General features: G+C 46.7%; 1 protein-coding gene across 4 annotated transcripts in view; it reads right to left on the reverse strand.

The window, feature by feature from the left end:
• ZC3H7B (zinc finger CCCH-type containing 7B) overlaps window positions 1-15484 on the reverse strand; it is a 45106-nt gene that overhangs the window by 3770 nt on the left and 25852 nt on the right. For all 4 annotated transcript variants that reach the window (XM_033057485.2, XM_033057483.2, XM_033057484.2 and 1 more), the window contains exons 15-22: window positions 14817-14917; window positions 13966-14147; window positions 10343-10428; window positions 6345-6478; window positions 4660-4765; window positions 3498-3606; window positions 1667-1800; window positions 747-910 (exon numbers count right to left, since the gene is read on the reverse strand). In XM_033057485.2, the coding sequence (XP_032913376.1) occupies window positions 747-910; window positions 1667-1800; window positions 3498-3606; window positions 4660-4765; window positions 6345-6478; window positions 10343-10428; window positions 13966-14147; window positions 14817-14917 (1016 nt within the window). The remainder of the gene's footprint in view (window positions 1-746; window positions 911-1666; window positions 1801-3497; window positions 3607-4659; window positions 4766-6344; window positions 6479-10342; window positions 10429-13965; window positions 14148-14816; window positions 14918-15484) is intronic.

Below are 15484 nucleotides of genomic sequence, written 5' to 3' on the forward strand. Positions count from 1 at the left end.
AAAGGCATAGTCAGGAGGGCACCCCCAGTACAGGGGTTTGAGCTCAAGTCTGGGATACTTGATCAGGACCTACTGAAACATGCTGTGAACTCTCCTTTTTAAGGGTGAGCTGATTCTCCTACAAACCCATGTGCAGGTGGGAAAGACATCAAGGCTGGGAAAAAAACAGAGCAGCAAAAAAGAGCAGTGGCTACAAGGGGATTTAGTCAAGAACAGAAAAAAATGTGAGCTGGAACTGGACCAGCAGGGATGAGAAAAAAATCAATGTACAAGAGAGAAAATGCCAGGTAACCAGCATGAAAGACAAGAACCTTCTTGCTAACCAAAGTGTCATTTTTAACCATCACAAGCATTCTGAAGGCACCTTAAGGTGCTGATTCAAAGGGCATGAGACATTCATACCATTTAATAAGGCACTTGGGATTCCCCCAAGCACTGGGCCAAGGAGACTGTTCAGCAGCCTGAGAGCTGAGAGCATCCTGGCTATGAAAGATACAGGTGCAGACAGGAAGCTCTCCTCTACTAAAGACATATGAATGTGTTTTTACCCCTCAGTATTGTGGCTGAGCATCTCTGTGATCCAACTGCAGCCTCACTGTCACCCAAACCTGTCATCTCATCTCACTCCTCCTCCACGCAGAAGTCTCTGAGAACTGCGTGAGAGGATGAGGAGGGATGACAGAGGTCCTGGGGCTGTTACCCTGGCCCTGCAGCAGTGGCACAGGAGGGAGGTGAGACAATGGTACCTCTCGCAGAGCCGGAATTCACCCATGGGGAAGCGGTAGCTCCAGCAGCTGGAGTCACTGTCGGAGGTGAAGACCTTCTCCTTGTGCTTCTCCGACTGGATGTGCTGCTGCCATTGCTTCTTGCTGTTGCTGTTTTTCCCACAGAGCCAGCAGTGGTAGCCCATCTAATCAGTCAGACAGAGAAAAGGGCTGGTCAGTGCAATAACATTCACATTCACTGGCCTTCCCTGTGCTGGCACTGCCTCTCCCCATCTCCTTCCAGAGCATCCTGGAAGCTCCACTCACTCTATGCCTACCCACACTTCTCTGCCATATCATCTTTAGGGAATTGTGCTGATGCTAAAGGGGAACAGAAGAGATCCTCTGTCAGAGTTTAGCTATGGCTCAAACAGGCTTAGGGCAGCTCAGTTCATTGACATGGTCCCCCTGCCTCTGCTGAGGGCCCCAGTGGGGTCTCACTGCAAGGTTCCCAGATTCACAGGCAATGCAGGACTCTTCAGCAGCACAAACCCTCACACCAGTACCACTCCTGGCATAAGGAGACACATCTGCCTCTGGTTTTCCAAGGCTTCTGTGCCAGCTCTTCTCCAAGCTTCTCCCTCTTCTGCCAGGCCTGCAATGATTTTGCCAGGAGCAGGCAGGAACCCTGGAGAGAGGCTGAGGCTACGCAAAAGGGAACCTAAGGTAGACTCCAAATGACTTCAGGATTAACAGAAAAGCCCTTATGGAGCCTTGCTGACCCCAGGTTGATCTCTTCCCACTTCAGCTGTGCTGCCCCTGCTGTGCTTCTCCAAGCTGTCAATTTAACCTATGTTAATACAGGCTCTGTTCCACTAAAGCAAGGTAGTCCCTTTAGCCACACCTGGAGCACAGGAGGAGGAGGAGTGGGAAGAACGAAGGACAAGAGAACAGCTTATTACCATGATGTCTGCATAGTCAGTGGGCATCTGGATCTGCTTCTCCCCTTCTCGCGAGGTGAGTGGTGTTCCCTCTCCAGGCTTCCCAGGATTGTGCTTCTTTAGCCACATGTCATAGGTCTGCTGCATGTCCAGTACTGCACAAAGGCGACACATGAAGCCACTCAGACAACCTCCCACCCTGTGTACAAACTATGAGAAAAGCACAAATGCTGGGGGCAGCCCTTCCTCCTACTGCCTGTGCAGCAGCACCAGACTGAAGGCCTGTGCTCCATGTCACCTCCTCAGAGGAGACCCCTGGGAGAGGAGTCAAATTCACACACACCACCTGGCATGGGGGGTATCTTCTATCAGTCGAGAGGCAGCTATGACAACAGCCACACAAACTTTTCAGAAAGGTGGCAAAGTGCTGAAAGATCTTTTTGGAATTCACCCCACAAGATGATTCTCCAGCAGGCCTGATTCTGCTTGACCTCAGAAGACATCTCATCCAGCCAGGAAGCTAAAGCAGGGCTGGTTTCAGATCCATCTTTTCCCTGTAAGCCCAAGCTTCACCCTCAGCACTAGAGAGGGAAGAGAGCCCATAAGCAAGCTGGCCTCACGAAGCACTGCAGAGGGGAGGAAGACCTAATGATAGCTTGCTCTATGTTTAAAGCCTGCCCAGAGAACTGTAGTCAATGTCTCTCATGGCTTTTGACTTAAAAGCCACTCAGCATACTTTTGGGAAGAGAAATTTGAGGTGGAAGCTTTAACTAGACATCTGCCTTTGCAAGATCAGCTCCTGAGAGAGGCTATGGAAACATACATGTTTGCAGACATCAATATGATGCTCTAAGTGTGATGCATTAGTGATTTACTCCTTGCTAAAAGAGTAATTGAGGAACTTGAGGCAACTGGAGATAATGGAGACAAATTCCCCCAAACTGAGACAACTCTGTAATTTGAATATTCACCTTTGTGCTTGGGCAAACACACCCAGACTGGTCTGATGTGCTTTAAAGGCCCCAGCAATGAAATACTTTGAACTGCAACAAGTAAGAGTTTGGCTCAGCAGAGAGAAGGACCCTCCACAGAACCATATGAACCAAAAAAACTCAGGGCAGGCCTGAAATCCTTCAGGCTTTCCAGCAGCTCCAACAGAGGTAGGTGAGCACTTGGACAATTGGCCCTTTTTTCCCAGCTTCTTGTTGATCTGAATAAACAAGGATTTCTGCCACAGAGCTAGCTGTTCAGGATATGGGGAATCCTCCAACTAGGGGGATCCCCCACTCCCCAAAAGGTAAGCCTGCAGAATTAAATACAGACAAAGGCAGCACCCAATGATGTTGTCATCCAGGATCTCAACTCCACCCCTTTCAATACAATGTCATGAGCAGGGAGTGCCACAGCCCAGGACCAAGGGATATGAGTAGAAATAGGTAAGATAGCCAAGGCAGATAAAAGACAGACAAAAAAGATACAGGAGCAGCTACAGGCCAGGACTGGTGCTTTGGCAGAGCTCCATTTAGAGCCAGGCCTGAGACATTACAGGCAACTGGAGGGACAGTAAAGGGCAGATTCGAAAGTAATGCAGAAAGAGAGGGCAGCAGTGAAGCAATGTAAGACATAAAACTACTGTGCACTAGTCCCACAGCAAGGGATTCAAGATATACATGCACATTTAAGAAAACAGCAGCTGTAGACAGACCTGACCCATAATCCCACCTAAACTCATGGCAGCAGCTTTGTCCAGCTTCATCTCTGTTGTCAAGAATATGTCTTAACAGACCCTCCAGATGCCTGAATGTCCTCTTCCCTCTCCCCAAACTCTTTGGCCCACATTTTCCCCACTCACTTTTATTTTCCTTCATGAAGGTCCACATGTCTCTCTCCTCAGGGCTGTGGGCAAAAGAGCAGTTGCCCACATATTGACATTTCCTGCCATTCTGTGCATGGATACATAACTGTTAAAAGACAGAGAGAAAAATTTAGCACCTGCACTATCATTCCTTGCTAGACAGAAAAGTGGCTTTGATAACCAGCTGGAGCATTAAACCGCACAGGAGAGGTTACAAACAGGACACTTTGTATATCACTATCTTATGATTCTTTTCCTCAGTCTTCTGATGACATAAACACACAGGCAGTTCAGCACCTACTGCTATTTCCATAGGTGACCAGGTGCAGGTACACAGCAACAGCAGGGAGCATCCTGGATTGACCCAATAGTGTCTCCTGCTGATTAAGCTGCTGGTTCCCAAAGGTGACTCCTTCTCCAGCCATCTCTGGGTAGGTGAAGAGTGGCCTTATGGATTGCTTAGACCACACTGATGCACGCACAGCTACCAAGAGCATCATTGCCAGAGAAAATGAGAAGCTTTCTAAACATCATATTTACTGATCATCTCTTCTCCCCTGTCCTGGCACAAAAGGAGGACCTACCATAGCGTAGGGGGAAAGAGTTTTCTCCTTTCAGGGAAAAAGGAAAGGGAGAGAGAAACTCTTTATCATCACATTTGAGGCTGGGGTTGGAGGCTGGATATCTGTAATTTTCCTCACAGCACGTGGCTTTATAACTGAGTTCTTAGTTTTGCTTTCAAAATCCACTGTGAGCAAGTTTCACAATCTACAGCAGCACAGTCACAGCAGAGGGAGGGATAGGCTTCTCCTAAGCATCTTGCCTCTCACCCACATTGAGAAACCCTGACCTAAGGGGAGTCTTAAATTTCATTCCCAAACTCTTTGCCAGCCAGAGATGCATAAACAGTTCTTGTTACACATTAGCACAACACTGGAAACTTGCATTTGTGCACAGAGTGGTTTAAATGGGTGCTGCTTCTTCTGCTCCATCTTTTTGCTGGATGCTTTGCTGCCATCAGTCTGTCCTTACCTCCCATCTCAGCCATCATGTGCTTGTCTCCCTGACAGGTCTTCAAGGGAGCAGCTCTCTCAAAGCACTGCACTGTGGGGAAAGGGAAAGGGATGGGGCACCTGGCTGTGCTGGGCATGGGGCTTACATCATATTGCTGTGGGAAGTTACGGATGGAAGGCAGTGGTCGGACTGACACCCACTTCTTCTTAGCCTTGGACATCACCAGCAGGACACGGCGCTCCTTCGTCCAACTGAAGAAGAGAGAATAAATCAAGAGAGGCATAAGGAAGAGCAGAACAAGGGTTCTTTACCTCAGAGACACTTAAATATTGAGAGATGAGCAGATCCTCCTGTCCAGCTTGTCCCTGCACTATCTGGCTGTGTACAGATGTGTACATCTGTGATGGAGAAGCCACAAGAAGGCTGTTTTAGGAGGACTTCTCCCTGTACATATTACCTATTTTCTGGGATACCTCTTTTCATAAAGCCACAAAAATCTCCCCTAAATCTCACATGGTAACACCACGGATTATTAAACAGCTGCATTCCACCCTCTGACACAGCCAAATCTTGTGCAATCAGATCAATGAAAAACACTTGGGAATATTTTCTGCTTGAAAGGTGCAACAGAAATGCAAGTTATTACAAGCACTGCCTTATGAACAGTGCCAGGAAGTATTTATTCTCCTGCAGCTCCAGCAAGGGATCACCAGGAGATACCCTGAGCAAAAGCCCCACCTCTTTTCAGCAGCTGCACAAAGAGGTGTTGTTTTGCCCATCCCAGGAAGCAATCGTCACCTGCTTACTTCCCCCAGAAACTGCTGCTTCTGTCTCTTCTTCAACAAAAGTCTTACATTTACAACAGGAAGCTGGACTGTGCCTTTATGGAAAGAGAAGTTCTATAAACCCTTCCATCCTATCCCTGCAGGCTGCCTCGGTGAGACAGGCCACAGTTTCCATGACCAGTGACTTCCCAGACAGTATTTCTCTTCTGGGGGGCTTATAAGACAGATGGGGACAAATTTTTTTAGTAAGGCCTATAGTGTTGCAACAAAGGGTAGTGTCTTGAAGCTAAAAGAGGGTAGATTCAGACATAAGGACATTCAGATATAAGGAAGGAATTTTTTATGATGAGGATGTTGGAACACTGCCAACAACCCAGAGAGGTGGTGGATGCCCCATCCCTGGAAACATTAAAGTCAGGCTGAACAATCTGATCTAGTTGAAGATGTGCCTGCTCATTGCAGGACAGCTGGATTAGATGACCTTTAAAGGTCTCTCCCAATCCAAACTGTTCTATGATTCAATGCTTCTATCACACCAAACATTCTCATGGGCCCCAAGGAGTCAAGAGGTGCAAACAGACATGACACGGATCACAGAGCAGCAACCAAAGCAATGAAAGAACCAAGGGAAATTAATTTAAAAGGAAGCAGAATATCCTGAATCATTGCTAATTGTGACTTTACAGACATCTTCAAACACCTAAGAGTATAAACACGAGCAGAGGAGAACTCTGTTAGTGCCCTTGGTAAGAAGAAATGATAGGAACTAGGAGAAAAGGGAATTGTGGGAGCTGGACTGCCTGTGCCAGGAGTAACAGTCTGCATGATGCTGGCAGCAAATACACACAGTAAAGAGAGAAGGAAGCTGGAAAACAGCTATCTGCAATGCCTGCTATATGACAAACACCCCGAGCAGTGAGAGGCTGCTAGGAAACCTTACAGCCTCTTCCAAAGATGAAGGCTAAAATGAAGCCCTGGAGAAGGTAGGATGAAAAATTCCTGTCCTTGAAGAGGGGTAGAGGAAAGAGAAGGTTGAATTGCTCACCAGTGGGGGGCTTTGGCACTACAGTACTTGAGGTCTTTATCTGGCTCCACCAGCTGCCCGTTCCTCCAGCACTGGCCACACACAAATTTCATCTGGAGGTCAAAGGTGCTTGATGTGGGAGTCCGGGGAGAAGCCTGGGGAAAAGAACCACAGCCTCAGGCGAACAGAGGCAAAATGCACCCCCCAAACCTGCACAGAGATGCTGGCAGCTCCCAACACACCTGTGTGCCAGCGACAAGCCAGATTAAATCAGCTCTCCTTTGCCAGTGTTAGCTGGTGGCCTGATGAGATACCAGACAGGAGCAAAACCACTGCTTGCTTCAGCATGATTTCCTGGGCTTTGACATTTGGCCAAAAGCACAGACAGCCTGGCAGTTTCCAGCACTGACCAGGCCTGGCTGTGAAACCCCTGCAGTGTATCTCTGTGTAAAGACAAGCTCTGTGAGACCTGCCCCAGAGCTTAATCCCCACTTCCCTGCAGGGAGGGCAATCCATGTCCCACTCTGCCTGTGGAGAGGGCTTGGTCACACAGCCGAGAGAGCCCCCTTGGGAGGAAGCTGGACCATATCACAATGCAGGACCCAAAACTCCTGCTTTTGGACCAAGAATCTCGTGTCACACCTAACATTTGATACAATGAAGTCAGAGCTGGGTCCTCTTGTTGATATTCTTCCAAGCCTTTTCTGGGCAGGTTTCCATCTCTCACAGCTCCTCTGCACTGGGTTCCACAAGTAGTTAAATCACAGTCTCTGACAGCGATAGAATGCACATTTTTCATATCTTCCCAGTCATTGCACTTATTGCCCCCACCCCACCTGAGAAGGCTGGTTTGGGATTATGACTAATAGATTATTGAGAAGGAAAAAAAAAAGGAGACAATCTCATATCACTGCTGCCTCATGTTTTCTGAACAAATCTCTGGAAAACCGTTTGCATTCTGTATCACCACTGGAAGAACATAAGGCTGGTGTCTCCAGTTCATTTCCAAACTGAAAAACAAACCCAACTGGATGCCAGTGGCCCTGGGCATGGGAGTACGTGAGAATACAACAGAACACCCTGGTCCATCGAGCTGGCCATGAAGCACAAAGGTCATGCACCAGCAAAACAATTCTCTGACTGCCAACTACATCAGCAGCCTGTCCCACCTGCCATGCCTTGACTTTAACCCCAAGCATCTCACAATAACCAGACATGCAAACTCTGTCCCTGAAGAGCAGGTTTCTGCCAGCAATTGATTAGCAGCAGCATGGAGCCTAGCTGCATCCCTTGGTGAAGGGAAAACAGCAAGCACAGGCAACACAGAATCAAAGCATTTCCCAGAAGACACCACATCAGCTATCAACTACCACTCTGCATCCTCCAGACCCAGTCTTTTGGAGAACCAGAGCTGACATATAAACAGTCCTCTGCCACTGTAAAAAGCTGACTGGGGAGCTGACCTTGCCTGTGCTGCCTACATGAGGGCATCAGTTCTCTGCTTTCCCAGCAAAAGGATCCTCCAAGAGAACCAGCATCTCTTTTGAAGAGTAGCAGCAATTCTGGCCTACTACTCTATGAGAATGACCTTTCTGGTGGCTCCCAGAACATGACTCGTTCATCACTTGCTGTTAGCTGTCACCTGTGCTGGTGGCCACCAAGAACACATGGAAGTGGCTGACTGTGGGATGAGCAGAGTTGACATCTGGGCTAGTAAGGTGCCTCCCTCTCAGATATGTGGCCTTTGAACAGTAGCTTTAATCTCCACTTGATCTCCAAAGGAAATTCCACCATAGCTTACTACTGACCCATCAAACCTATTGGCCTGTGGTAACAAAATGGCACTGCTGGCATATTCCCTTTTATCAATCCCATGCTATCCTCCTGGTGACATGTCTCTCAGCACAGCCAGGAAGCTTTGCTCAAACCTACTAAAACTAAACTAAATACTGAGTGTCTCCAGACAGGACAAGAGGTCAGAGAGAAAGAAAATATCTCTCAGGTAGTTCTGGTAAACTGGGCTGCTTTTTCCACAAATTCTTAACCAAAAGAAGCCCTGTGCATTTCTTCATCTGAGTCATGCAAACTGCTGGTCAATTCAGTGGGCATGTATGCTACCAGGGGATTAGGTGCCAAGCAAAAAATCAAAGCAGCTGCTGTTAATGCTACATGACTGTATTTGTAAAGGCAAGACACATACCTGGCAAGCTGCTGATAACCAACAGCGTGGAAATTATATCACATGAGGCTCTAGCAGACGAAGCCAGGCAAAAGTGCCGTGGGCTATGGCACCACCCCTTGCTATGAAGCCAGACACTACAGTGCTGACACCATGGCAACCAAATAAATACAAGTCTCTGGCACGACAACTCTCCACTTCAGGCTCTGCAGAAAGCAACAGACCTTGCATGGCCACTCATGTCTCCCAGCTTCAGGAACTCTTCTCAGTGATACTGAAATGTTCTCTGGAGGAGCCACGTGCCTCAGAGGACTATATGATTCAGGTTACTAAGCCACCTAACTGAGTGAGCAGTGCTTAGGTTCAAGTACTCCTTATTGGAGATTGTTTTTCCTCTCCATGCTTAAATTGATAATCCTGGGGTTAGGTGTCATGGGGGTTCTGGTGCTGGCTAGGGGAATAAAAACAGCTCTTGAAAATCAGAAAAAATGAGGTCTACAACCCCTCAGTTTGCAGGGATATGATGGGAGGTCAGCTTCCTACAGCAGCCCCTCCTGCTGACTGGCTCTTCATCTGTGGCCACCGGGTTTACTCCTACAGCAGCTGCTGTGAAGCCAAATTTGTGGGGCCAAGTGCAAGATTCCCGGCAGGTGCTTGGCAAGCACTGTATCTTCATTTTTATTTCTTGCTAAGCCTCCTGACCTTCACTGTCACATCTACTGAGCCCCTGCATGCTGCCTGCCTCTTTTCTTCACAACTGGACAGCCCCGGGAGCTGAATCCAGCTGGCAGCTGTGACAAAACTGCAGCAAAATCCCCCAGTGCAACTTTGCTTCCGCTGACCAGAGGGCACTGGAGTGAGAGTGGATCACACAGGATGGTGGGAAGGAGGGGTCTGTTTTTACAACACTCCTGGGAAGTTGTCTTTGCCAGGCAGCCAACTTTGAAAGTTGGAAGGACACTGAGAAAACTCTGAGTCACATTAGCCTGCTTGGACAGGAGAAAACAATGGCAAAAGTAAACATCTCTCAACAGATAGCTAGTCCTGCCTGCAGGGTCTTTGGCACCAAGCCAGAGTCTCATCCCAAAGCACAGCCCTCTGGCTGAGGACGTGCTGTTGCCAAAGCCATGGTGTGCTACTGCAAACATACACATCTGACTGACTTGACTGTCTCCCTGCACAGTGCCAGTGCCAGGCTGCCAATCCTTACAGACAGCTGGTGGTGCTGCTGGTAGGCACTTTCTCACTGTTACAAACCCCTCTCACACTACCCTGGTGTGCTCTTGGCAGTGTTGGAGGGTGTGGCCCTCCACATTGAGAGACTGATGGCAAAAAAAGGCAAAGCTCCAAGCCTTCTCCTGGAAAAGCACCACTAAGGTCTCTGTCAACCTCAACAGCACCTGGGCTGCCAGTTCCACCCACTCCTGCATTTAGATTATGTCCTATAGGTCATGAGTCATTCCTTGGAAGTCCTTCAAACTGCTCTACCGTCCCTTGGCCACTAAAGGGCAGCAGGACACATTTGGTCCTCACTGTGTGGCCACTGCCCCAAAATCTCCCACCAGCAAGGTGTCACAGGAAACACCCTTCTCATGTGTGTGGCCTCGGTGACCTGGAGGCTTCACCCTAGCAGGGAACAGAGCAGATAATAACACTGCAAAACAAGGCACAAAGCTCAACACCAGCACTGCAACCAGAAAGCTCTCAGCTCTCCTCCATCTCAGTAGCCAACCTGGTCTGCCTGGGACCTGTCAGGCACAATAGTGGGAGGAAAAGAGAGAAAGGGCTGGAACCATTGGGAGGAAAATCTGGCTCCAAGCCTGAGACGGACCTTACTTACCACGCTATTTGTTTGTTTGCTGGCATGTGCTTCCATCTGCTGCCAGTACTTCTTAGATTCCTGAACGATATCTTCGTGGGTCATTCCTGGGAACAAAAAGGAGACAGAACAGAGTTACACTCCTTGGCCAAGAGAAGAGAGGGAGGGGTTGCAGCGCTTTTTAGTTTGGGCTTAGTAACCCCTGAGTAGCTGACAGCTCCCAACAGTGCCCCTGGTAATATCAGGACTGAGCTGTGACAGAACTCAGCACAGAACATGTCTAATCCCTTGCTAAGGAAGCTCCTCTCTACACAAGCTAAACAAAAGGAGAAGAGTTCGGTTTCCTGGGCTTGTTCAGAGCTGGCTTTCTGCTCAGGCAGTCTACAAAGGACCCAGACACTGCTTCCAAGCCAATAATTCTTCAGAAGGGTCAAGAGCTTGACCAAGGCTGTCCCCCAACCCCATATCAACAGATTCTACCAAGGTCCTAAAGGACTTTGTTACTACTGATCTGCTGTATACGGAGTTTTTGCTTCTAGCTTAGAAGATCACATGTACCCACTGAGACATCTAGCATCTCCAAGACCCCAGAAATCTATTACCTGCTGGGATTAATTAGCCTTCAAGCTGAGAGGGTTCCCTATCAATCAATAAGCAAAGAGGAAAGCTGAAATTCAACACATAAAGAGACCAAGCACAACCAAGGCAGCAAAGAAAGGCCAACAGTGTAAAACCAACTGAGGAACAGCTGCTATTAAATAACCAGCAAGGAAAGATCTGCAAGGTCTCATATATCAGAAATATAACATCAGACAACAAGAAAAAGGATTGGTCAGACCTTATCTAAGGAATTAGTTCCTGACCAGCTCACGTGGTGAGGGAAGAGCCTCTGTTAGCACCAGCCAGCCAGATGGGCATTCAAGTTATTAAGTGCTCTAAAGACCTAAGACAGCTGCCAAAATAAACTAAGCAAATATCTTGAACAGGTAGGTGATTGCAACAAGGAGGGTGCTGAGGATGGCCTTAATGCAGCATCTCCAGGACACAGACATTGCAAATTTGATTGCTTTGCTGATGCCTACAGCTTTTATTATTGAAGTGAGGTGTTCCCCATGAGTATTACATAAACACAGTCATGGATCTGGGAGACAGCATGTTCCAGAACTTAAGGGCCATCAAACAAAGTTTTCACCTCAGCTTAGGCTGTGTGTAGCTTGGCTAAGTCAGCATTCCTGACCTCAGCTTTCCTGTCTGTGATTTTGGTTGTTCATGTCCCCATCAGGCAACACTACAGCCATTTGCATAGGGCTTGAACAGGATGAAAAGCACTCAGAAAACTCCACCATTCTTCAAGAACATTTGCTCAGGTCTTTAAAATGGCAGCTACTGGTACTGCTTACAGGATCAGAGCTGTTGGTGAATATTCTATCTCAACCATTAATCCTAGAAGAAATGGTGTAGAGTTAGAAAAATTGCAACTGTCTCCCATGTCCAAGTATTCCATGATTGTACACAATGATGATTTGTATTATGGGGACAAAAACTCTAAAGCTGGGAAAGTCACACAAAAAGTTAACATGCTGCACTGGACCTGGCAGGAAAAGGGCTGAAGCAGCTCCCACCTTCTCCATTCTGCACACCTATGATCCTTGGGGTGCAGAACCAAAGGGAGAAGCATATACAGGTCAGAAGACTGATTTCAAACACAGTTCTTGTGACTGCCTTTTTCCAATTCCAGAATTCTGAACTATCTCAATAATACAGTCTAGAAATGTGGTAGCTGGGAAAGAAAAATTCTCTGAAATGTAAAATGATGGTTTCCAATCTGCCAGCTTTTCAAAGCATGAACCGTCACAAAGAAATGAGCTGGTAACTAAAATGCCCATGTGTTGATTACTTATAATATTTCAGCATCTTTTGCAACATCATTAGTGAAGACAAAGAGTCTGTTATTACCACTGCTGGAAGAAGATAGCAAGAGTTCTGTGAAAAGCCAGAGTGAACAAGAAAACAGTCCTGCCTGTCCAGTTTTCAGATCTTGGGAACCTTTACTCCACTAATGCAATCCTTTATCCCCATGAACAAAGCCAAAAGCTCTGTAAATGCACAAATAACTGTGAAGTGTTTCAAATGCAAGCTGCCCTCTTCCTATTCTTGCTGAGCAAATAGTGCCCAAATGAAACTTCCTGCTCCAAAGCTAAAGCATTCCCAGAGAATGGCAAGAACTACCTTTAATCTCACTTTTCATAATGAAGGCTACACTTGGGAGAGGCAAACTCACAATGAGAGAAAGCTTGTATATACAGCTCTGAAGAAAAAAAACCCACAAGATAATGTCTCTCCTATTGCTGGAAAAGGTGGAAGTAAGCACAAGGCTTAATGATCAACTCTGCAGCATAATTCATTACTTGTTTCATCTCCTCAGCTTTCCCTTTGAAATAATTTCTTCAAGTAAAGAAGGCAAGAAGAAAAAAATCAGTTTGTTTCTTCTGCAGGATGAAGAGGAAGGAACACAGAGGGAAGGAAGATGGGAGCAAAGAAACTTTTCAAATAACAAAAACAGACCAAAGCAACAAAAATAAACCAATCATGGGATGGGGAAAAAAGCAAGGTCCTTGAATATTAGAGTACCCAGAGTACAATGAGCAGTACCACAAGCATGTAGGGAAGCAATGGTGTCTCATGACTCACAGGCAATGTGCTATCTTAAAAACTCCATAGCTGTAATTTTTATTCTCCTGAGGCAACAAGTAAATGAGGGCAAATGGAAAGATTAAAGATGCCATTTGCCACAGTGTGCTACTTGTTCATCACTGTCCCTCATGAGCCGAAGCCAAGGCCAAGGAACGCACAGAAAATCAATTATGACATCAAAGAATGGTGAGAAACATCCATAATGTGTTTCCTCTCTGAAGTACTCCCATTACCAGGCTGGGTGTTGCGCTAAATGAGACCCTATGGTGACAAACCATGTAGGTAGCACTGTGGGTGAACTAATATCTACAGAGCCAATAGATGTGCAGAGGACAGCAGCCAGAGAAAACCTCCAATGTATCAGACAAAGAGACAGGACTGAAAGCGCCAGATGTGACAGTGTCACTATACGATTTCTCTGAGTGTAATGTCTCAAAATCTTCTCCTGAGGCATATCATCAAAGGCTTTCTGGGAAACACCAAGTATCTTGCAATTTTCTGCTCTTGGCAAATTTGTTTTGAGAAACTGGGGATCCACAGCCTTCTTTATATAACCAACTGCTCTGTCACCTGTGCATGCTGCCACTCTCACTGCAAGACATGCTCACTCAGGGGTCCAACTGCTATTTGCACAAGATCTAAGCACCAAACACCTCTTGGGATTCAGTTCTACCTAATTATAATTTTAATTTATTCAGCTGGTCCCAAGGGAAAGGCTTTCTGGTCTGCAAATTCTAATAGCCCTGTTCCTGTAAATGGACAAGGGCCAAATCACCTCACAGAACACCTTGGTCCTCTTTTTTGTGTGCCTGAGGAGGCAGAGTAAATAATATCCACGAGTGAATGACACCTTCTCAATACTTCCAAATCATCCTCTTCCCTCTCAACTGGCCCTGGGTACACACTGGAAGAAACTCAGGTATGCACAACAGCAGCCAAGTCACACTCACCTGAATATTGCTGCAGCAGCCAGACCTTGAGCTCAATGAAACTGTGAGCAAAGTGGCAGCTGTCCTCACGCAGGCAGCCGTAGCGTACCTCATGTCGGCACACGTCAAACTGGAAGTGCTCCTGGAACTGACGGATCTTGGAATATTTCAGGGAGGTGGAACGCACAATGTGGACCAGACACCTGCAGAGAATTACAAGGCACCAGAGGATCAAACCCTCCCCACCTCCTCCTTATATGACATCCAAACGTTTTACTGAGCAGGTAAAGGACACAAGCAAATCGACTCTGGGAGGGGCAGATTCTCTCTGGGAAAAGCAAACACCTGCCCTCCCACCTTATCAAGTCTGGGTAGTTATTTTCACCCTCAGCACATGGGTGATGCTCAGCCTAAATTCAGAGATCAGACGAAATATACAGTATAAATATCAACTCCTCTGGTTCAGCATCTCCCCACGTCTCAGATGGCCAGGAACCAGAAGGAATTATAAGACTGCGTACTTGAAGTGTTTGTTATACTTGTTTTCCTAAACATTCATTGCCAGTCGGAGGCAGGATCCTCAGCTAGAGGGTCTTTGTTTTGACCTTTTTGTAAAGGCCAAACTGAAAGGCAAATTAAGTCAATGGAAAACTTAACAGACTGACTCCAAAGGGCTTTGCTGATGCCTAAAATCCCTCAGCACCAGGAGCAAACATGCAGGGTAAAGCCCATAGTGCTATTTATCATGATTTGAGCTGTCCTATGATTAGAACCCATACAGAGGAAAGGAAGAAAGAGACAAGAACCCCGGAGTTAAACTGGCTGGACTTGTAAGAGATGGCTCCCATCGGGAGAAAAAATTGTTCACTCACTTGTTGTCATGGAAAATGTGTTTTGCAGAAAGGTTGGAGCAGACAGATGGTGTGTCCTTGGTCCCTTTGCTGATAATCCGGGGTTTGCTGTCAAAGCAAATCTGAGAAGAGAAGAATTAGCATACTGGGAAAATCTTAGAGAGCAGTGAACCAGAGCGGCTTCACTTAGAGGAGGAAGAAGAACCAGAGCCAGGCTATTCTAATGTTCAAAGTTAGAAAGAAATGTGGTGAAAACTTTGGGGTAGGGCTTTAAAATAAAGCAAGTCAATCTCTGGAAAAGCTTCTGGACAACATTTTTTGGCTTATTCTCAACAATATTTTCCATTGTGGTTGGAAAAATTTTGGTCAGAGCTGCATATTCTTTCCCTGTTAGCCAACAGAACAAGAACAAGGGAGAAATAAAATAACAGTCACTTCACAGCAAAGAACACATCCCTTTACATGCACTGCCAACATGGGGACCTCTGTGCTGCAGATGATTAAGATTATATGAGGCAATTCTCAACTGACCAACTCAGTAGCTCTGCACAGACATCAAGTGGGGATTTGTTGCATTATGGGATTCCGATTTCTAAAGTAACCGGGGCTAAACTACAATTCAAAGCAATGTGTCAAGATGGAGGAGGAGACAGGGAATCCCATGAGGTTTTGAGCACCTGGTTCAGCTG

The sequence above is a fragment of the Catharus ustulatus genome, chromosome 4 (genome assembly GCF_009819885.2).
Source record: "Catharus ustulatus isolate bCatUst1 chromosome 4, bCatUst1.pri.v2, whole genome shotgun sequence".
NCBI lineage: Eukaryota > Metazoa > Chordata > Aves > Passeriformes > Turdidae > Catharus > Catharus ustulatus.